The sequence below is a fragment of the Episyrphus balteatus genome, chromosome 3 (genome assembly GCF_945859705.1).
Source record: "Episyrphus balteatus chromosome 3, idEpiBalt1.1, whole genome shotgun sequence".
In the NCBI taxonomy this organism is placed as follows: Eukaryota; Metazoa; Arthropoda; class Insecta; order Diptera; family Syrphidae; genus Episyrphus; species Episyrphus balteatus.
In genome coordinates, this window is record NC_079136.1 from 35,006,719 (window position 1) to 35,029,369 (window position 22,651).

The window sequence follows — 22,651 nt, forward strand, 5'->3', positions numbered from 1 at the left end:
AAATTCAAAAAACGAAGACGAAGTGCGACAATTGGTGGAGGATTTTCGTTTTACGTAGAAAATGTTCATCTTAAATTAAGTGAATTTCCGGTTAATTTAATATGGAAGTCTTCTTGGCACAAAAAAAAAAAACCACGTAGATTTTTTAAAAAAGTTTCTGGTAATAAATGAAAACATTGAATAAAGTAATTTTATTGACAAAGGGTCTCTAGTGCCTTGCACTCTTAACCACATCTGGTCGCGTTTCATAATTTTAAGGAATGGAGAAGACCTTATAACTTCTTTGTGTTTTTAAATCTGATGAACGCCTACAAGATAAGTGCCACTTTATCATAATAAGAGTTTTTTTGTTTTTTTTTTTCTTTTAATCTTTTTTCTTCATACTTATTTTGATACATCAAAACGATAAACCCTCATTTCTGGTTTTAATAATGAGATGGGTAATCTTGTGTCCGTTGTTGCTAAAAGTCTATAGATTAAAACCATAAAAAAATATTTTATGATGCTAATAAATTTTATGAATTGTAATAATTTTCTTACATTATTTTATTTTTTTTTTTTTTGTATTTTTATTACTTGTAGGTATGTTGCCATTATGAAACCATTAAAGCCAAGAATGGGCAAACGATGTACCTTAACAATAGCCGGCTCGATTTGGATAAGTTCCATTGTGATATCATGTCCAATGCTGTTGTTTTTCACCACAGATTCTTATGTATCGTCAAAAGATGGTGTTAGAACTGTATGTTATTCAGAATGGCCAGATGGATCAACGAATCATTCAACTCAAGAATACATGTAAGTTTAATTGCTTTTTCTTGTAATTGTAATTACTAATTTTGTTTTGATCATCATTTTTTTATACATTTATTTTGGAACTTTGGAAATCGGTTTCGAAATGCTTCACTGCATCTTAAACTTTTAATATATCAATTAAGTTCTGCCCAGGAATTATTGATTTTTGGCTAAAAATAAACTTTCGGAACTGGAACTTATGAAATTTTTACTTTTCAGTTCTTTTTTATCATTTCTTTATTTATTTTTATACATAGTTAAATTTTATTTTTCCTTTTTTTTTCATTCTTTTTCAGATACAATATTGTGTTTACAATTCTGACATATTTTTTGCCAATTATATCAATGACAGTCACATATGCAAGGGTTGGCATTGAGTTATGGGGATCAAAAGCAATTGGCGAATATACACCTCGTCAAGTGGAAAATGTGAAAAGCAAACGAAGAGTAAGTTGGAAATATATTTGGTGTATAAATTTATTTTTATTTGGTTGGTTGCTAAAGTGAGGGAGAATTAACTGGATCGAACAAAGTTTAACAGTAAATATGAATTTTTTATTTTGTGGAAATAAAAATCAGTAGTGGTTATTTTTGAAATCTGGTTAAATATAATATTTAATTGATGAGCGTTGTGACATATTTGTATTGGCATTTTATATTGATATGGGAATTAAAGGATTAATCTAGCTTTTCCATATTGATTCCTTACAATTTTGTATATTTATTTTTTGTAATTTTGTTGTTCCACGTTGATTTTTTTATGGACGAAATTTCATTATTATATCTAAGTAAAAAATTTGAGTTTAGAAATTATACTTTATGTATATGGTCTTAGATGAACTTAGTTTTTGACTTTAGACTAATTTTTGCAAAAAAAAAAATTATTAGCAGCAGAGGGGTGATGGGAAATTTTGGGATAAATGGTATATAAAAGGGGAAAAATAAATTGCCCACAAACAAATTGGGTAAAAGGGGTGGGGTTTCAAAAATCGCGCTTTTTTACAATTTCTGTCTAAAGTCGACCTCCTATTGGAAAAAAGTTAAACAACAGTTGAAGATAGTAAAAAGATCTGCAACTTTTAGTCAAAATTTTTTTTTAATATTACCTCAAAAATATTGAGAAAAATGCAAAAATACGATTTTTTCGTTTTTCATTTTTGTCTTTTACAAAAATTGTTGGATTTGAACAAAACCTAATCAAAAATTACTTTGTTATGTTTTTATCTATTTTGAATGTTTTTTAAGAAAAGTGTGAATTTTTGGATTTTTGAAGAATTTATTTTGCAAAAATAGCCTATTTTTCAATCTAAAATGTTACCAAAAAGTTTTAAATTTTTGAAAAATTTGGAATGCAGTTTTTTATAGATTATAATCTTTTTAATTTAAGACTATGTACAAAAACTACACTTTTATTTCAAAAAATTTTGAAAAAAATTGAAAAATCAAAAAAACGATTTTTCAGATCGATTTTTCCGTAAATATTGACGAGAATTTTTTTCAATAGAAATCAAATTATACTTTTCTAATCTCATTTAACCTTCTAAAATTGAATCTAGTATTAGAATGGCTCTAACGTGCCAAGTTGATGAGATATCGAATTTTGAATTTCTAAGAAAACACTATTTTTGTGTTGTTGTGACATGGTCAAATCTCGAAAACGTGATGCGATAGAATTTTTCTGATTTTGGATTAGAAACATTTCTGCATTGAAAAATCTTAATTGCAAGAAACTTCGATTAGTTACGAGTTAAAACGATTCGTTCCCAACCAATCACAAAAAAAGTGTTTTTCAAAGTTCAGAATTCGATAGGTATCTGAAAAATTTTGCACGTTAGAGCCATTCTAATGCTAGATTCAAATTAAGAAGGTCAAAGGCCAATAGAAAAGTATATTTTGATTTCTAAGGAAGAATATTTTATATATTCTGAAAATCGTTTTTTTTTTTGTTTAATAACCTCAATGTTTTTCAAAATTTTTTGAAAGAAAAGTTTAGTTTTTTTACATAGTCTTAAATAAAAGGTTTTAATCTAAATAGCTGCATTCCAAAATTTTTCGGTAGCTTTTTTGATTGAAAAATAATCTATTTTTCTAAAACAAATTCGCCAAAAATTCATACTTTTCTAAAAAAAAAATATTCAAAATAGAAAAAAAAAACACATTAAAGTAATTTTTGATCAGGTTTTGTTATATTTTTTTTATATTATTTTTATATGCAAAAAAAAAATTAAATTAATTTAATAAAATTAAACGAAAAGGCCCCAAAAATGAGATAGCACATCAAAATTTGAAAAATGTCCTTGGTTTTGTTTTTGTCATTTTTTTGAAGACCTTATACAATTAAGAAATAATATCAATTAAAGAAGGAATAAAGTTTAAATAAATAAAGCAGAAATTAAATACCAATTTAACACAACATAATGAATTATTTAAAAAGTGTTATATTGAAAATACACTATTTTTAGCTACTCTTCAAATATTCGTGAATATCGTTTTCAGAAAACTCCACTCTAATCCATATAAATGCTATTACTAACTAAACGATGGGAATAAAGCTCTCCATCATTCTGAAAAAAAAAAATTTCAGCTGTGTTTATTCCATTCGTAGAAGAATACTCTGACGATTCTGAAAAACTCATCTATGGAGATTTTCAATTTAAAACTAAGCAACGAGAAATTCTTCCTCTTAAAATTAATAAATCCACAAAATTAATTATGACTATCTCTATTCTATATGTATATACCTATCAAAATAAGTTTTTAGTTTTAACTAATGTTTAATATTTTGTCTAATTTGTTATGTTTTTTTTTTTTTTCTTTCTGGCAGGTTGTGAAAATGATGATTGTTGTTGTGCTAATATTCGCCGTATGCTGGCTGCCATTCCAGATTTATTTTATTGTTACTTCATGCTACCCGTCCATCACAGAAACCCCATTCATTCAGGAAGTGTATTTGGGGATATACTGGCTGGCTATGAGTAATTCCATGTACAATCCAATTATATATTGTTGGATGAATTCAAGGTAAATAAAAATATTCATAAAATTTTTGCTGAACAATTAAAAAGTTTTTATTATATATAGCTTTTTTGGAATTTAAACAAATTCAATATTCTCAGAAACAAATGAAATATTTCCTGGTGTTGCTTACTCAGTTTTTGAACTATTCGATGTTGATATTTTGATTTCTGGTTTTATTAAATAAAACAAACAAACGTTTAGTAAAGTACAATATTGCACAATAAGTGGGTTTTATATTAGAGAAATAGTTTGTTTTAGTTTAAACATTTACCTAAAATTACAAAAAGTAAAATATATCATTGGTTTAAGATAGCATTCAAATTAAAATATTGGGGGACCAAAATCACTCTGGATCCAAAAATTGACTAACGAAAGGATAAAAAAGGTGGAGATTAAAAAAAATTACAAAATTAAATCGTTCAGCAAAATTAATATTTATTTTTTTTTTTTGTGTTGAACCAAAATAATTTTTCTAATATTAAATTTGATAAAAAAGTATATGATGCCACGATTTAGAGATAAGAGAACTTCAAGAATAATTTTGTTTTTTCTTTATTTCATATTACATATTATAATCTTTACTTCAACACATACATAGTTGGCTACAATTTAAGGCCAAAATACACATTTTTTTTATAAAATTCGACAACTTTCGCTTTTTGGGAAATAAATTCCAAATAATATTTTCAGGTGGGACATCACATAACTCCACACGCTTTTTTTGACATGAGCCATTAATCGAATAATGGAATCGTGCCCGACCAGGGTGGGACTTAAGTTCATTATGGAATTAAGTTCTGAAAAGCTATGTCAGTGTCTCCTATTTGGGCAACCCAAGTAACAATTTGGCTTGCTTAAGGTCCAATTTTTTCGATTTGTTTGAATAGGTTTTATTTAAGGCTTGATTACGCAAGTCAAAGATTTAGGAAAGAAAGAAGGTGTCCTTAACACTTCCTATGAGTGATAAAAGCAAGCCTTGTAAATTTGAGTTAAAGAAATCGTTTTTTAGACCTTTTTGAACCGTTCGTTTTAAGGAAGCCTTTAAATATGCAATGTTTATATTTTAACCCTCTGTCGGCACACGGGTGCGAATTTGGTAGGACAAAAATAAAAAAATTACGATTTTTCAAAAAAGTGGTCATAAAAAAGTCTCTTTATATTCTACATTAATTTCATACTTTATTCTCTGTAAAATATTGTGACCGAAAAAAGTTCTAGCGACATGAAATAGTATAAACCAAATTCGCACCCGTGTGCCTATCACGTCACAAAAAGGAGGTGTGCCTACAGAGGGTTAAGTATGCAACATTTTCTTCTTGTAAGTATGCAATGTTTTTTTTTCTTAAAAGTATGCAATTTTTCTAGTGCATTCGAAAAAAACATTGCATTTCTATGTGATATATCAATTAGCTCCCTATTTTCCACTCACCTTTAATGTTCCAGCATGGTCTACTGGAAGAGTGCTGCGCTGGTATGCAGAGGTACGTGTGATCGATTCAATTAAAATAAAATTCTTCGTATTTCAGAACAACAGAAAAAGCATTGGAATGGCCAAAAAAAAAAGTAAAAAATTAAAAGAAAAAAAGAAAATTCAATAAAAAAATTTTTATTCATAAATTCAACATCTTATAACAACCTCTCTAAGGTCATATTATAACATCAAAATGCAAGTAATAGTTTCCTTAGCGAAGCTATAGCCGGGCTAAAATGTTTTGTTGTTTTGTAATAAGGGGTCCATAAGGCCGTTTTACGCTGTTCGTCACAAGATATTAGCTTTTGGATTGCCTTTGGAGGAAAGTCTTGAGGAAATTGGGTTATGTGCACCAAAATGATTTGCATAAGACATGTACTTCTTCTTACAAAAGTCAAAAAATAATTTGCATTGAACCTAACACAAGTTAAATTTTTACATTGGAACATTGGAAGGGCATAGCTCGACAGAACAACGGACTCATATCCCATCTGGGTGGGACATTATGTAGCTCCATAATTCTATTTTGAACAATTTTAAAGTTCAAGTGACCTCAACTCCAAAGCGTTTCGCCCAGGTACGACAATGGGCTCATCACTTAGATCTGTCGTACCATTAGTAAGACGTCTAATTTTGGTCGATGTTTACTGACACTGAAAAAACTCACAACATGAATATAATGTGAATTTTAATATTCAGTGATTTTTTTTAAATTCAGACACTTAGAAAATGTATTCCCGTTGATGTAATAACGAGAAAAAAAAATTATTTAAAATAAAAATAGTTTTTTATTATTTTTACTCGATTCTGGTTACTCGATTATATCACAACTTAATAGGATTTAGATCCATAAACCTACCTCCTAAAAAAAAATGTCTGATACATATTTCATTTAAGCTAAAATTGTATGCGTATTTAAACATAAACTCTATGCTACCAAAACTAACCCTAAAAATCAAGTAAACCTATAGGAATTAAATTGATTTAATAAGACTGTGCAAACATTTTCCATGGCAGGTATTTTTAAAACCACCCTCGTAGTTTGATATTTCAGTGCATCTCTGTACTCAAACCTAAAGGTGCAATCCTGTATAAAACAAAGCATACATCTTTTTTCACAACGTTGTTTATAAATAATATCTTAGTTAATAACGTCTGACTACATGCTTCATACGCAGCACATTAAACATCTAGCACGTGTTCATGTTCATAGACTGCCCTAGTTCGAATGCATCATGCCCTTTGGTCTATAGAGGAAATTTTTTCCCATATTAAAACATTTCAACCAACTTAAGAAGCTTGGTATCTGACAAGTAGTTCGCCCATGATTTAAAATGTGAAACTTAGTTTTTTTTTTTCATTGCAGTTAGTTCATTATTTTACAGAAACCTCAGTCCTATAAGCTCTACATAAACTGGTTGCAATTGCAAACTTTACTTCTGTCCAACATGTAAGTATTCTCAATTCAATTCAACCTCAGAGATTTTAAACTTAATAGAAACCCTACTAAAAGGATTTAAATCTTTTAAATTACATAATTCTATTGAAAATCGAAATCCTTTAAGACAAGAACGTGTCCTCAAGCTTATCTATAGGTATAGTTTGATCAATATTAAACAACTTCCTTAGAAAATTTCCCTTAAAAAGTAACCACAAAAAAAAAACTTGCAATATTTTCCAGATACCTACATACAACAAAAAAACATTGATTACCCTGTCAACAAGGCTCATTACCTTTCAAATCAATGTGTATTAAAATATCAGCTTATGCGAATGAAAACGATTTCTTTGAATAAATAATTGAACATCTTTTGCAGTTGTTCTAGAACAGAAAAAAAAAAACATAAACCAAAGAAATGAAGAGTTCATCTTGAAAGAAAAAAGGAAGAAACTTCTCCTTGTACATATATTTCCGCAATTGGTGGTGCCTCCTGGCAATTTGTTTCATCATGTGGGTAGGGTTAGGAAGTGATTTAAGTTTATTTCTTCTTCTTTCTCTCTGTTTACACAACTTTTACTTGCAATATAGACACTTTGAGGGGGAAAGTAAAGGATTTGTAAAAAAAAATTGAACTCAATAAAAAGATCAAAACTAGAAAATATCCTCTGGAATTATGTTTGTCTGTATCCTGTCAAATACCGAAAATCTTTTAAATACAAGTTAATAATGTTATTGCAGAATCGTAAATCCCCAAGATGTCAAAAACAAGTACATGCGACCCAGTTGTGGATTTTATTGTTTTCTCGATTTGATTGAAACCTTTCTTAATATTACTCTTTTTTTACTCTTTTTTTCTCTACTCTGTTCGATAAATTGATACTTTTCCAAATACCATACAAAAAAAGTAAAATAAGAACATCTCAGGAAAAAGTTTTTACTTGAATTTTTTTTTTCCTTTTTATGGTAGCCACAAACACGCTTCCTTTTCCGGTTCAGGGGAAAACCAAAATGGAAAATAATTTTCAACATAAGATGAATAAAGCCTGGACATAAAAGGTTAAAAAAGTAAAATTGGAAAGTTTTTCTGGATTTATAGGGTTGAGTTAGCAAAAGAACATCAGATTAATCTCTACGAATGGATAAGTTAAAAAAAAAAAAAAAAATATATTCTTCTCTTTTTTTCTATAAAAATATTGCATACATTCATTAAAAACATTTCTCTCGTAGATTCTGAGACCACTTCAATAAAACTTTTTCTTTTTCATAAGTGAGCGGTTTTAATAAAGTATTTTGATGGGTTTGCAATATTAAGCACATGTATGCATATATAAATTTACTCGTGCAAGATATTTTTATTATGAAAGTTAAAAATAACTTTCCAGGAATCCAGATAATATAAATTGTGCGGATTAAATTAATATTCAGAAAACTCTTGCATAGATTCTATGGAATCTATAAACTTTCCTGTCAAACTTTTTTGGTGATTATAGAGGATATCTATAAGATATTTCTTTTGAATATTTTTTCTATCGAAATCAGGAAGCGTTTTTCAGCGTGTGAAAAATTGATTTATTTCTCATATATCTAAACAAACTTTCTACAGTATGCATTTTGCGAGGTCGTTAGAATCTAAACAATTTTAATTGGTTACCCTAACAAAATCAATTTTCAGAATAATGGTACTTTTGATGCATTTTTGACGTGATAATGTCTTATAAATCGATGAACCATGGCAGGGACCACAAAAAATTGACGCCCGTTTCTCCCATTCCACTTGAAATTTTTCGCAGTGCTGCAAAATTTTCAATTCCAAATTAAAAATAAACTATTAGAGATACAAATATCTTTTTAAAGCTTATTTGAAAGATAATAACCTAAAGTTGAATACAAATTTAAAGGATTTTTAAAAATTTCGTCATTTAATAGGGTAAATATTTAAATTTAAAATTGGCTATTTTCCAAACGCAACAAGACTGCCAATGGTATTGAAAAAATTCTAAAAAATTTCAAAACCAAGTAATAAATGGTTTTCTAAAATTAAAACATGAGGTAGATAATAAGAAAAGCTATATTTGTACAAAATTTCAACCACTTTTGTAGTCACAATTTTGAGATAACCGTAAAATAATGTTATATTTTTCAACATCTAGAGCAGATAAAAATTTAATTTAACTTTATTGATATATGCTGATAATATTACCTTTCATTTGATATATCACACAAAACGGTACATTCACCACAAGCTACACAATGTTAAAATAAAAACTTGCGAAATACCTCAAAACACCTGTGGAGATCTGTTGCCCCATGAACAGCCAGCAGTGTAGGAAGTACCGTAATCTGAGTTTGGAATTTCGACATGGTTGGATTAAAAAAATTCTTATTTTTCTTGTAAGCATCTTAGAAATAAGATTAAAACGTCATATAAAAGGTAAAATAATAAGCTTTTACATGATATAAAATGTTTATAGGTTGTCTATGAAAAAAATTGATTCAATAGCGTGAGAAGATAAAATTATCTGTTATTTTTTTTTTGCTTTTTTTTGATGAAAACTGATTTAGTTCAAAAAATTCTAGCTCTTTTTGTAGACGTAGCACAGACATTGGCGATAAAAACATTTTGAGCTGAAATAATAAGCTTTCTGATGGTATAAAATTTATTATATATGATGGATGGGATTTTTTCACTTTTTTCATAAGAAATGATTGTTTATAATAAATTATTTTAATACTTTTTACGCATTGTAAAAATTTAAAAACGGTTTTATTTTTTAGAAGAAATAATTGGCTTTTTAATGGTATAATTGTTTTTGTAAGCTTTTTAAATAAAATACCTATATCGCAACTCGCAAGTAAAAATTAATATACCTATAATGTTAAAATCAATTAAGAACTAGTTTTATAACAAAACCGAACTAAATTCTTTTCAAGATGGCGGCTTCTCCTGAGATCCAATCGCATACAAAATGCTGTGTTTTATATCCAAAAAAGTTCTATTGAAAAAATTTTCTCCCGAACAAAATGCGATTTCATTTCCTAATTTGACTGGTCCAAGACAAATCTGCGGATTTTTTTTTTTTAACCATTTTGAACAGTCATTGAGCAAACTCTTCAACGATGAACATGGTGTTATTAGTAAGAACCACATTGTTAAATAGATTCTAAGAGCGAAAAACCTTTGAAAAAGAATAATATTTGTCAAGCGATACCCTTTGTATGCATGGTTCTTCTAAGGAATTTACTTCGTAAGCTTCAAAATTTAAAACACAAACATGGTGCTTTTGACATTATGTTTCAAAGTTGTTAAAACTTGTTATTTACGTTCAAAGAAGACTTATAAATGTACAAAATATTCCTTTCATTTCATATACTTAGATCTTTCGTTTCAAATTCAAAAGAATTTTTCCATAAAAATATCCTGAGAAATAAAACTTTGTTAAAAAAGTTGAACGCAAAATAATGCGCAATCATTTCATCTTTGATATATGAAACAAATATACAAACAATTTTAATTTGTTATTCTGGAATTTACTTTTCTTTGAAAAAAGAATCAGTTGTTAGCAAGTAAGTATACCTACATTACTTTGAAGTTCAAAAACTCATTTCAATGCACCTTTTTCATTCAGACTAAACTCGCATCCATCCAACTAATTTTGAATTAATTCAAATCTAAACCTAAACCTCATTTCTAAAGGGAATTCCTCTCTCATCTGTACGGATTCACATGTGAACTGCAAAACCATTTGCGTAGTTACTTACGAGTACCTATTCTAAGAGGAAACAAAAGAATTTATGGTTTACAGAGATTAAATCCAGTGGTTTTTCAATGTTAGAGTTTAGGGGGCTCAGTTGCTCATTAAAACCTTACAAGGGCTTTCGCATAATGTTTTTGCCAGGATGGAAATCCGATTAAAAATAGAAGTTGAATTGTTAAAGAAAAAAATTTAAAAAAAATCTTGGCCGCCGCAGCACCGCTGCACCACCGCCGTTCGGCGCACCAACGCCACCGCACAGCGACTGCACCACGTCCGCACCATTTCATTTTGTATGAAAAATTCGCTGCACCATTATACATAATTTTGGATTATTGAAAAATAAAAAAAAAATTACCGGTGAGAAGGATATTCGAAACCGAGTATCCAGAGTACTTTCAATTAGAAGTCTAACGCTTTAACCACTCGACTACCACCAACATGTTTGTACGAACTGGCAATTTGTTGCTTAAGTCAAAATAACTTTAAAGACGACTTAAACATTTGTATACCTACCTAAGTACGAGAATAGAATTTTTGATCATGGTGCAGACGTGGTGAGGTGATGGTGCACTGATTTTTTTCATACAAAATTAAATGGTGCGGAGGTCGTGCAGCGAATTTTATTCCTATTTTTTTAATTTTTTTCAAAATTAAATGGTGCGGACATGGTGCAGCGGTGGTGCGGCGGTTTAGAAATTTTTATCATGGTGCGGACTTGGTGCAGCGGTGGTGCGGTGCAATAGAAATTTCTGATAATGGTGCAGCGGTGGTCAAAAAGTGGTGCGGACGTGGTGCGGCGGAATTCCATTTTTATTCGGGAAAACTTGTTGAATCTGAAGCTTATCGAAATCAAGTCCTCCAAAAATTTCTATTTCTTTGTATAGAAATTTATTTCGTTGGAAAGTTACTTTACTCGTTTACATTTTAACATCCTGGACTATAAGCTGACGTAGTTGAGGTACTTGTTCGCGAAACAAAAACATTCTATACCAAATGCTCATGAAATGAAATTTCAACTGCTCATGCATTATGTTGGGTTAACCGTTTCTCTGTGTATTTCTGTCTGTGTCGAGACCTCTCTCTTTCCTTTTTGTAATAAAATGAATTTAAGCAAATCATTACAACGATTATGGCACGCTGCTGTACCATCTCATCATGTCATGCCAAGAACAATAAAATTAATTCTACTTCAGTTGATGCAAAACAAAACAAAAGAGATTTAGATTATTTGTCTGTTTGAACTTAGTTGGGTTTGAATAATTGTGTGTATGATTTGATGTCCTTCTTATACTAGCTTTATGCTCTTATACAGGGAATATATGGGATATATGCAGACATAAACCTTTGCATAATGCAATTCATTGTTATGTAAATTAATTGAAACATTGTAGTTTTAATTTTACAGTTATACAAAACAAGCTTACATACAAAATTAGTATCTATAGTGTTGTAACAGGGAGAGAGAATTACTTATTACAAACGATATGAGCTCCTCTGAAAGGATGGTTATGAATTTCAGGAAAAGCTTGAAATAAGGGACTAAGTAAATTGCTCTTGTAATAGTATCTTTTTAAACTCATTCAAAGTTACCTGTTGTTTCTTTTTCTGGATTAACTAAGATGCACAACATGTTTTTGGTTTCTAATACATGTAAAGTTGTTATACACTGTCAAAGAGCTTACAATTTTTAAACAGAGACCACGTAGAGCCTTACGAGATTAATTTTATTAATTAAAAAAACATTCTTACAGTGAAATAAAACAAGACCTTTAAAAGGCACCATGCATATAAAAGTTCACATTGTCTATCAACACAGAGAAAAATAGACCACATAAAATAGAACAAAAACAATAAGATTTCTCTATGGTTTTCATCCAATAAGGAAACCTTATTAAAACAATCGGGTTTTCCTTATTGTTTTAAAATCTGCAAAAAAATAAAAAAAAAGATGACCAGGCTGGGAATCGAACTGGAGACTTCAAATCATTAGTCGCCCACCTTACCACCTGGACCAACCTGCCATGAAAATATTGATCGCGATTTTTGTTCTAGTGCTAAGTTGCAAAAAAAATCAACTTTTCAGTCAAATTTTAATAAGATTTTCTCTATAAAAACAATAAGAAATCTCCTTAAAAAAACCTTATTAATCGTTGATTTTAATAAGATTTCCTTATGAAATGTATGGACGGTAAAACAATATGGCAATCTGTTAGTTTTTAGCGGGTCATATTTTTCTCTGTGAATGTGATCTTCAAATATTAGAATTTTATGAGTAAAATTTTGATACAGTGTTCTGGCTCAGCGAAAAAAAAACTTTATCTTACTCATCACAAAATGTATTACAAAAAAGTTGCACATACGCCATAGTGACCAGATAAGTTAAAACTTTAAAAACTGGTTAAAAAAAATCAACTGATTTTGTAAACATTTAAACCAATTCGGCAATTTTGAGTGCCCTCAGTTCTTGTGGCGAACAAATAGAAGTTTTTCCATGACAAAACATCAAATCATAATGATTGTAAAAGAAGTCTTAGGTATAAAAATATAATTTGATGTATTTATCCTGCGCTTCTGTCCCACTTCCACATTCCCTCAGTTTTATTAATTAATTTATTCTTATAAAGAAAACAATAAGTTAAAAAAAAAAATCATGTGTGCGATTCACACGTGGTAGAAGTGAAACCTTAAATAATCATTTTTCTTAAAAAAAAAAAAATAGAAAAAATCTACCTATTTTTATTCTATCACCTTCAAATCCATGTTTTTGATATGACAACCTATATAAATTTTATATCATCTGAAAGCTTTTTGTCTTAGCTCAAAATATATATATCGATCAGGTGTATGAGAAATCTACAAAAAGAGCTAAACTCGATGAAATTTCATCCAAAAAGCAAAAAAAACATTTATTTTTATGTTCTCATGCTATTAAATCAATTTTTTTGTTTGACAACCTATAAAAAATTGTATACCATGTGAAAGCTTATTGTTTCACCTTGTATAATGATGTATAAATCTTATTTCAAAGATGTCTACAAGAGAAGTTAGAGTTTTTTAAAGTCAACCATGTCGAATTTCCAGACTGAGATTACGGTAGGTAGGTACTTCCTACACTAGTAGCTGGTCATCGCCAACAGATCTCCACAGGTGTTTTGAGGTATTTTTAAATTTTTTTCAATAAAAGATTGTGTAGCTTGTAGAGCACGTAGCGTTATGTGTGATATATCAAATAAAAGATTATGTTTATTAGCATGCGTATTAAAGTTAAATCAAATTTGTATGTGCACTAGATCAAAAGATATAACGTGTGTTGGAAAAGAACATCTTTTTACCGTTATCTCCGAATTTTGAATATGAAATTAATATGAATTAATATGAAATTTTGTACAATTAAAATTTATTGAATTACCTATCTATAGTACAAATTTCATTCATCTATCTATTAAAACAAAAAAGTTATAACAAGTTGAAGTCGTGTCGCGTTTTCGTTTCATCTTGTTTCAAATCACTACGATACTAAAGAAGTTTTCACTTCAAAATTATTGTACATCAATAAAATGATTTTTTTTTTAAAGATTTTAAATGCTGCAGGTTTTCTTAAAAATCATAAAATGTATGGTTTTTTTTGGCAAACTTCTTTCAAAGAAATAAATTAATATAACGTTACGTTACGTTTATAACGCATTTTACGAAAACAAAAAATTATAGTCAAGATCAAATACCTATTATTACGGGTAAGAAAAATGGAAATTTAGTATCTGAACAATCACATAAGATAACAAAATTATTTTAACTCAGTTCTAAAAAAAATAGCATCTCTCCTAAAAAATTGAGACAGTAACAAAGTTTTTATCATTACCATTAGTATTGACAGAGAAATATTTGTTAACACGAGTCAAGGCATACAAAAATGAAAGCATTTTCTTGAATCAACGCTAAGTGACTTTGCAGATAAATAAAAATTAAGTTGAAAAACTAAAACATGACTACTCTAAAACTAAACTCCAAAAAGTATGCAACAAGAAAATATTTTCGTCTGAAATTGTTGTTATATGATATTCATTAGATAGCCGTGGTCATATGCCACCTACTGAAATAAAACAAAACATTCTTACAATAATAATTCGCATATGATATCGAAAATCACATAACAATTTCGAATGAGAATATTATTTTTTGTTGCATACTTTTTAGGTCTTAATTTTAGACAGAGCCCTCAAGTTTAAGTACATACTTGACTCAAAATTAGCTCCTTTTCTTTGATTTTCGCGTTGAAAGCAATATTACGAAATGCGATAGAAACGCAATAATCGGTTAGTTTTAGACTATTAAAGTTAAGTGACCTTAAGGGATTGATAAAATATAAAATAACAATGACTAGCCAAACATTAAAATTGCATTCTATGGCTTTGTATTCATTGTTGTGTAAGTAGTCAAAACGTTCCATAACCTAACCTAGAAAGAGTGATAAGGTATCTAGATAAAGTTCAAATTTGAGCTGAAGTCGTGACATTTAGGTTACCTCAAAAATCTAAAAATATCTATGTACAAACTGCATGTGATTAGTATCAACTGGTTAGAAAATACCTTAAATAGATAGCCTGGGTCAATTCTTTTGCTAAACAAAAAAAAAAAAAAAAAACATTTTTCCTTGCTAAATAACAATTTAAAAAAAAGTTACACATACACCACAGTGACCGTTAAAAGTTTAACTTTAAATATCACTACCAGTTTTTTACCCAAACTGAAAGGTTAGAAATGTGATAAGAGACATAAAAAAAATGAATTAAATCTGTGTTAAGTTAAGCGTCTGCACTGAGGGAAAAAACAACTTGAAATCAACGAAAACCACGTTGATTCAACTATTTTTCGGAATGATTTTGCGTTGAAGACGATAATTTTAAAATCAAAGTAGAACATCGTTAGTTTAAAGTGGTTTACCGTTGTAAAATATCTTTAAATCAAAGTTGTTTCAAAAAAGCATCAATTTATAAAAAAAAAAAAAAAGAAAAAATGGGCAGCCGCTGGGGATCGAACCTACAACTCTTGGGTTACTAGGCGAATGCTTTACCAACGTGTTATCTCACTGTTGAAAATAAGAGTGATAAAATGGAACGAAAGCTGAAGTCCAAAAAAAAATAAAAAAATTTCTTACGTTGTTTCAATTTTATTTTGAAGAAGTTTCATGTTAATTTTTTCAACATTAAATCAACGTTGAACATTTTACATTTTACGTTGCGTTTTTTCCCTTCAGTGTGCCGTTTTAAATAACAATAAGTGGACAATATCTTGCATTATGTACAAAAAATCTACCGCGCAAAATGTATGTACAAGCAAATTTGAATAAAAGAATCATTTTAAATTAAAGTGGACATCCTTTAATTTTTGTTTAATCTTTTAATTTCAATAAGCAGGTACGTAAAATTAAAATGAAATCATTTCATTTTTAGACGATACTCTCAAATTTTTTTTAAGAAAAAAATTCGTGTTATAATGAAATGGAGTTCATTTTGATTTTAATAGAGTTTTAAACGATTCCATTAATTTTTATTAGAGATCTTACTAATTTAAGTAAATTTGATTTAAGAAGAGCATCTTCTTAATTTTAAGTGCCCCTTTATTCTTGTAGGGAGGGGGAAATTCCAAATTTAATTTGTATCTCCTAAAATTCCAGCAATAATAAAATGTAAGGAATAACTTATCACTTTTCAAGAATTTTTAATCACTTATCAGTTATCACTTGTCTTTTATCTATTATATATATTAAAGTTTGGTTTTGTGTACGTTCGCTAACCGGCCACACCGACTGACTTATTTTCTTAAATTTTTTTAAAATCAAAGAGGCATAAGAGGAGAAGGTTTAAGGCAAAAAAATTTAAGATTTTATAGGGTAAATAGGGGTAACACGACATTGAAAAAAGAAGCTATTTTCTAAACGGTAAGTCGTAAAGAGTTGAATTTTTTTTAAATGATAGACAAATTTATTAAAAACGGTACCTATTGAAAAAATTCAAAATTCAGGTACGCAAAATTTTGCACAGTAATTTGAATTACACCATTAGAAAGATATCACAACAAAAACATTACTGTTAAAAAAGGAGCCAAGTTCTCCTATGTTGAAATTATGCTGGCACAAAAAGTACTGAGATGTAAAAGTGTACCAAGTTCTAAAGTTTGGGTTCAAATTCGTATCAATAAAATTTTGATTGTTCTCTTGACAATTTTTCTTTTAATTACCGATTTTTAAAGTTATTTCAAAAATTGCCAAGTAAACAATCAAAATTTTATTGATACGAATTTGAACCCAAACTTTAGAACTTGGTACACTTTTACATCTCAGTACTTTTTGTGCCAGCATAATTTCAACATAGGAGAACTTGGCTCCTTTTTTAACAGTAATGTTTTTGTTGTGATTTCACTACTTTTTGCAAGGTATGGCTGTAGAATTGAAAATATCTATATTTGATGAAAATTCAGTGAAAATGGGCGGTTGCCACGCCCCCTGGCTGAAATTCTCAAATTTTAAATTTTTTCCTTTGTACAAACTACCAGCTCTACCATTCTACCAAATTTCAAGATTCTACGATAATCAGAAATGCTCTATTATATTTAATGAAAATTCAGCGGAAATGGGCGGTTGCCACGCCCCCTGGCTGAAATTCTCAAATTTTAAATTTTTTCCTTTGTACAAACTACCAGCTCTACCATTCTATCAAATTTCAAGATTCTACGATAATCAGAAGTGCTCTATAATATTTGATGATAATTCAGCGGAAATGGGCGGATGCCACGCCCCCTGGCTGAAATTCTCAAATTTTAAATTTTTTCCTTTGTACAAACTACCAGCTCTACCATTCTATCAAATTTCAAGATTCTACGATAATCAGAAGTGCTCTATAATATTTGATGATAATTCAGCGGAAATGGGCGGATGCCACGCCCCCTGAATTGAAAATCTCAAATTTTCGATTTTTCCCTTTGTATACACCACAAGCCCTATCACCGTGTAAAATTTCAAGTTTCTACGTTAACGGGAAGTTCTCCATAATTTTGATGATCTGGCAGTGAGTGAGTGAGTGAGTGAGTGAGTGAGTGAGTCAGTCAGTCAGTTACGGTTTTTGCGATTTTTGAAGCCCTATATCTCAGAAACTACTCATCGTAAAAGGCTTAAATTTTGTGAGGAGTTTGGTTTTGACAAGCTCAATAAATGTAGCGAGTTTGAAATTTCTAGCATCTTTGGTGTGGAAGTTAGAGGGGGGTCGAAAATGGCCTGAGTTGTTTCCTGTAAATAAGGGTGTAGTGCCAAAGTTGCTAGAGAACTTGGCTGGGCACTACCGTGCCCCTTGATTACAAAAAAAAAATTAGGGGTCTAATACGGATTTTTTTCATAGGCCCTGTATTTTTAAATAAAAATTTTTGAAAAACAACTAATTTTTAGGGACATTTTTGAGTAGTCTTTTATTTTTTTGGAATTTTTAAAAGTTTGCAAAAAATCAAACATATAGGAAATATAGGTTTTAATCATGCGCATGCATGTACAAACTTTTGAATTTTTGAAATGATTTTTGACCGAATAACGGGAAAAACAAGTTTTTTTTAATCAAGTTTTTTGGCCGTTTTAACAGTTTTATATTTTTATCTTTTTTTCTTCAACAAATAAATGAATGAAATTTACAGTGTAGATAGATAATGAGCAAGACTATATTTGTACAAAGTTTCAATTAACTTTAAAATAAAACTCTATTTTTCAACACGTTACATCTTTTGATCTGGAGTTTTTAAAAATTTGATTACTCTTTATTGAGCATCCTTTCCTTTTATTTGATATATCACACATAACGATACAGTCACTAAAAGCTACACAATGGCAAATTAAAAAACTTCTGAAATACCTCAAAATACCTGTAGGGATCTGTTGCCCATGACGAGTCACCAGTGCGTTGCAGTGAGGGAAGTACCGTAATCTCAGTGTGGAATTTCGACATGGTTGGCTTTAAAAAATTCTTACTTCTTTTGTAGTCATCTCAGAAATAAGATTGAACCGTCTATTGAAATGTGATTTTTCGAAAAACAACTAATTATTAGGGACATTTGAGTAGTTTTTTGGCCGTTCTTACCATACCTAGGCCATAATTTACATAGGCCACTTTTGCTAAAAGTTTAAAAGTGTATATTTTTAAACTCATTTTACGAACTTTTTAAGTTTTGATTTCTATTTTTTATTGGAAACTATGACTCATTACAGAGTCGAAAATAAGAAATAAATACAAGAAATGGCGCAACGAAGTCCGCCGGGTCAGCTAGTCTCTTTACAAATAATACTTATCTATTGTCATTTTCAATACTTTACTTCCCATCACTTGCTTTTGCGACTTAAAACGTCTTACTTGATAATTTTTGTGCACTTATGTACCACTTACCCGAACATTTTAAATAAAACCAAAAACTCGTAAAATCCTTGACTTTTTATATCTAATTACTGCTTAATTATTCACAGACCCAGTTCACATCGACAAATGTATTCTAATCTCTCATTAATTTAACCAAAATTCTCGACAAAAAATAGTTCAAAACCCAATGATTATATTTTTTGTTTTGAATGAGTTCACATCGATAAATAGCTCTCTAACAGAAGCACGCAATGTCAGTACCACTACCACCTTTGATCTTCAAACCTGATACTGAACACACAAATAAATCAAAGTACGATATAGTTAACATGCTATAGCACATGATTCCATTATTCCCACACTGATGGTTATCATCATCATCATTGTCCAGTTACTAATTGGAATTTAATGATGTTTGACATTGCGTTTGATGAATAGATTGATTGATATATGATTTGAATTATGCAGCTCATTTATCAAAAAGATTTGTGAACTGACCGACACACTTTCATACATTAACCTAATTCATTTGATTTTTTTTTTTTTGTCTATTTTTAGATTTCGTAGAGGATTCAAACAATTCTTTAGATGGTGTCCATTCGTCCATTTAGGAGCAGAGACTTTGCAACGACGTGAGGCATTAACATCACGTTATTCATGTTCAGGCTCACCGGATCATCATAGAATTATGAGAAATGGTGCGTGATGAATGGGAATAACTGTTTTTATTTTTATGGATTGACTTAATAATGTGTTAAAATGTATTTTGTTTTATTCACAGATACAGAAAGGTCATTTTTGTACACATGTCCAGGATCACCTAAAAGCAGACGAATATCGCACTGTGGTAAGAAAAAAAGAAAAGAAAATATTTATCATTAAATTCAATTAAGTAGAAGACAATCAAGGACATGTTACATTGATTTAACAGTCTAGCCTAGTTGTAACTTTTCACTAACATTTCTGAGTAAACATTTTGTAGGATAATTTAATTCATTTTGATTGAATCAATTAATTTTGAAACATGACAAGTCCATTTGAAAATTCTTCGTTAAACATAAATACATCATGACAGGCAATAAGGAAACATCTTAAAAGCTTAAAAGTAGCTTAAATTATTTGATTGACTTTAGAACAAACATCCTAAGATCAAGTGATCATGTCCAGAATTGAGGGGGTTCCATCATAAATGATGACTTTCCGGTCAGTATAAAGAACACAGTTACCACAGTTTATATTTTTTCTTTACCATGGGAATTGTGGTATGGGAAAAAGTTATTTTGTTACTGAAATAAAGGCCGTATAATTTTTATTTCGTAAGGTCTCACCCTGTATGAAAATGTATTGTTCACTTTTTTTCTTGAAGAATATTTTATAATTTATGAAGAGTTTTTATTTCTTAAGGTCTCATCCTGTAAGAGGTCTTTCTGTTCACTTTTTTCTTCGAGAATTTATTATACCCAATTATTTGTGTAGACTTTTTATTTCGTAAGGTCTCATTCTGTATAGGGTCTTTCTATTCACTTTTTTGAGGTCTTTCTTTTCACTTTTTTCTTCGAAAATTTCTTATAATCTATAAAAACTTTTTATTTTGTAAGGTCTCATCCTTTATGAGGTCTGTCTTTTCACTTTTTTCAAAAAGTTGAAGACTTAAGGTCTCATCCTTTATGAGGTCTTACTTTTCATTTTTTTTTTTTTCGAAAAGTTCGTATAATTTATGAAGACTTTTTATTTCGCAAGGTCTCATTCTGTATAGGGTCTTTCTATTCACTTTTTTGAGGTCTTTCTTTTCACATTTTTCTTCGAAAATTTCTTATAATTTATAAAAACTTTTTATTTTGTAAGGTCTCATCCTTTATGAGGTCTTTCTGTTCACTTTTTCCTTCAATAATTTCTTATAATTTATAAAGACTTCTTATTTCGTAAGGATTCATCCTTTATGAGGTCTTTCTTTTCACATTTTTCTTCGAAAATTTCTTATAATTTATAAAAAACTTTTTATTTTGTAAGGTGTCATCTTATATGAGTTCTTTCTGTTCACTTTTTCCTTCGAGAATTTCTTATAATTTATAAAGAATTCTTATTTCGTAGGGTCTCATTCTGTGTGAGGTCTTTATTTCCACTATTTTCTTCGAGAATTTATGAAGATTTTTTTATTTCGTAAGGTTTCATCTTGTATGTATTATTTCGAGAATTTCGTATTATTTATGAAAACTTTATTTCGTAAAGTTTTATTTCCCATGAAGCATTTTTGCTTCACAAAGTTTTTTTTGAGAAATATTCGAGGATTCGAACAAACATTCCAATTTTGTTTAATTGCGTTTACCTCGGAACAATGTGAACATTCCTTCCATTTTAAAAACCTGTTCCATAAGGATGAACTCAATTTAATATTCCTCACCAAGCAACTGAATAAATTTTCGTCAAACTACAGAGGTACTCTCTCTCTCTCGATTTTCTGAGAATTGAACGTTTGACCACTTAAAAAATGTTCTTCCACACCAGAACGTAATTATTACTGAAATACAAAATTTCCAAATAAATTGCTACCACGAATTTAAATACTGATTTTGGTTACAATATAAAAGCTTCTTTACTTTGACACAATACAAAAGAAAATAAACGATTTTTTTCTTTTTATTTCTCTTATAGGCCTAGTACGGACGTCGACCCTCATGTCCAATAATAACCAACAGAGCGGTTTTAATTCCACAGCAGCAACGACAAATTCCATTCATATTGGTTCGGGTAACAACAAGGATGTATACTCGATGAATTCCTTGAGCAAGGATTACAGTCTCTCTAGGAGCAATTCTGCTCATCCAGCGCAACAGCGCTGGGCATCCAACCGAAAAGGGGTGTCCTGACAAATTGGCAATGGCAAACCTGACGTGGTCGTAACTAGTGACAACAATGCAGACATGGATACAAGTGGTACTGGTGCTGGTGCTGATTCTGGTGTTGCTACGACGACGACAGGATGTAACAACAACAACAACAACAATTTGGTTGCGCTCAGATTTATGCAACATGGAATGTTCAACGAGGGGAATCAAAAGACGTGGCTGTAAATTTTTATATATCGTTTGTAATGTTTTTTTCTTTATTTTGTATTCTTTTGAACTTATATTTGCATTGAACTGGGGTCATTATATGGAAGAATGTTAATTTATTTTATAGTCAAAGGATATAAGGAGGAAAAGGCTTGGTAATCCTCACTAAGAGATGTTTCCTATACTTGATATTGATATATTTATGTTATCATTTCGATAAACTTTAAAAAACCAAAAAAATAAAAAAAAAAAAATAAAAAATGTTGTAAAAATTATATTTATGTAGGTAATATGTAGATGAGATGTCCTTTTTGTATAATGTCATAAAACTGTAAATATTTAACTTTATTTTTTAGAAAAGAGAAACAAAAAATTTTAAAACACATAAGTAAAAAATGCATTGATATCGAATCCATTATTGATATTTTTTTATATGTTAATCTTTATTCTAAGTATTTTATTTAGTTTGGCTTTAAGTGAAATAAATTATTTTTAAAAATGCTACCAAAGATGTTTTAAATATAAAAAAAAAGAGACAGATTTTGAAAACTATTGACTTGACGTGCTAAATTTCACTTCACGGAGAAAGGAATAGTTCTTGTCAGGTTTGTACAAGCAGAAAATAAACAGACAGGTTTCAGTTAAGATCAAAACAATCGAATTCTTTGAAAAAAAAAAGAAAAAATCGGACAGGAAAAAGAAAATCTTATATTTATTACCAGAAGTGA

At 29.5% G+C, this 22,651-nt stretch overlaps 1 protein-coding gene across 2 annotated transcripts in view; it reads left to right on the plus strand.

Moving 5' to 3' along the window:
- LOC129913710 (tachykinin-like peptides receptor 99D) overlaps positions 1–22,387 on the plus strand; it is a 74,428-nt gene extending 52,041 nt beyond the window's left edge. For both annotated transcript variants that reach the window (XM_055992515.1, XM_055992516.1), the window contains 6 exons: positions 583–798; positions 1,092–1,242; positions 3,620–3,816; positions 19,429–19,568; positions 19,652–19,717; positions 21,523–22,387. In XM_055992515.1, the coding sequence (XP_055848490.1) occupies positions 583–798; positions 1,092–1,242; positions 3,620–3,816; positions 19,429–19,568; positions 19,652–19,717; positions 21,523–21,737 (985 nt within the window). In that variant the 3' untranslated portion in view covers positions 21,738–22,387. The remainder of the gene's footprint in view (positions 1–582; positions 799–1,091; positions 1,243–3,619; positions 3,817–19,428; positions 19,569–19,651; positions 19,718–21,522) is intronic.
- Positions 22,388–22,651: the final 264 nt, after the last annotated feature.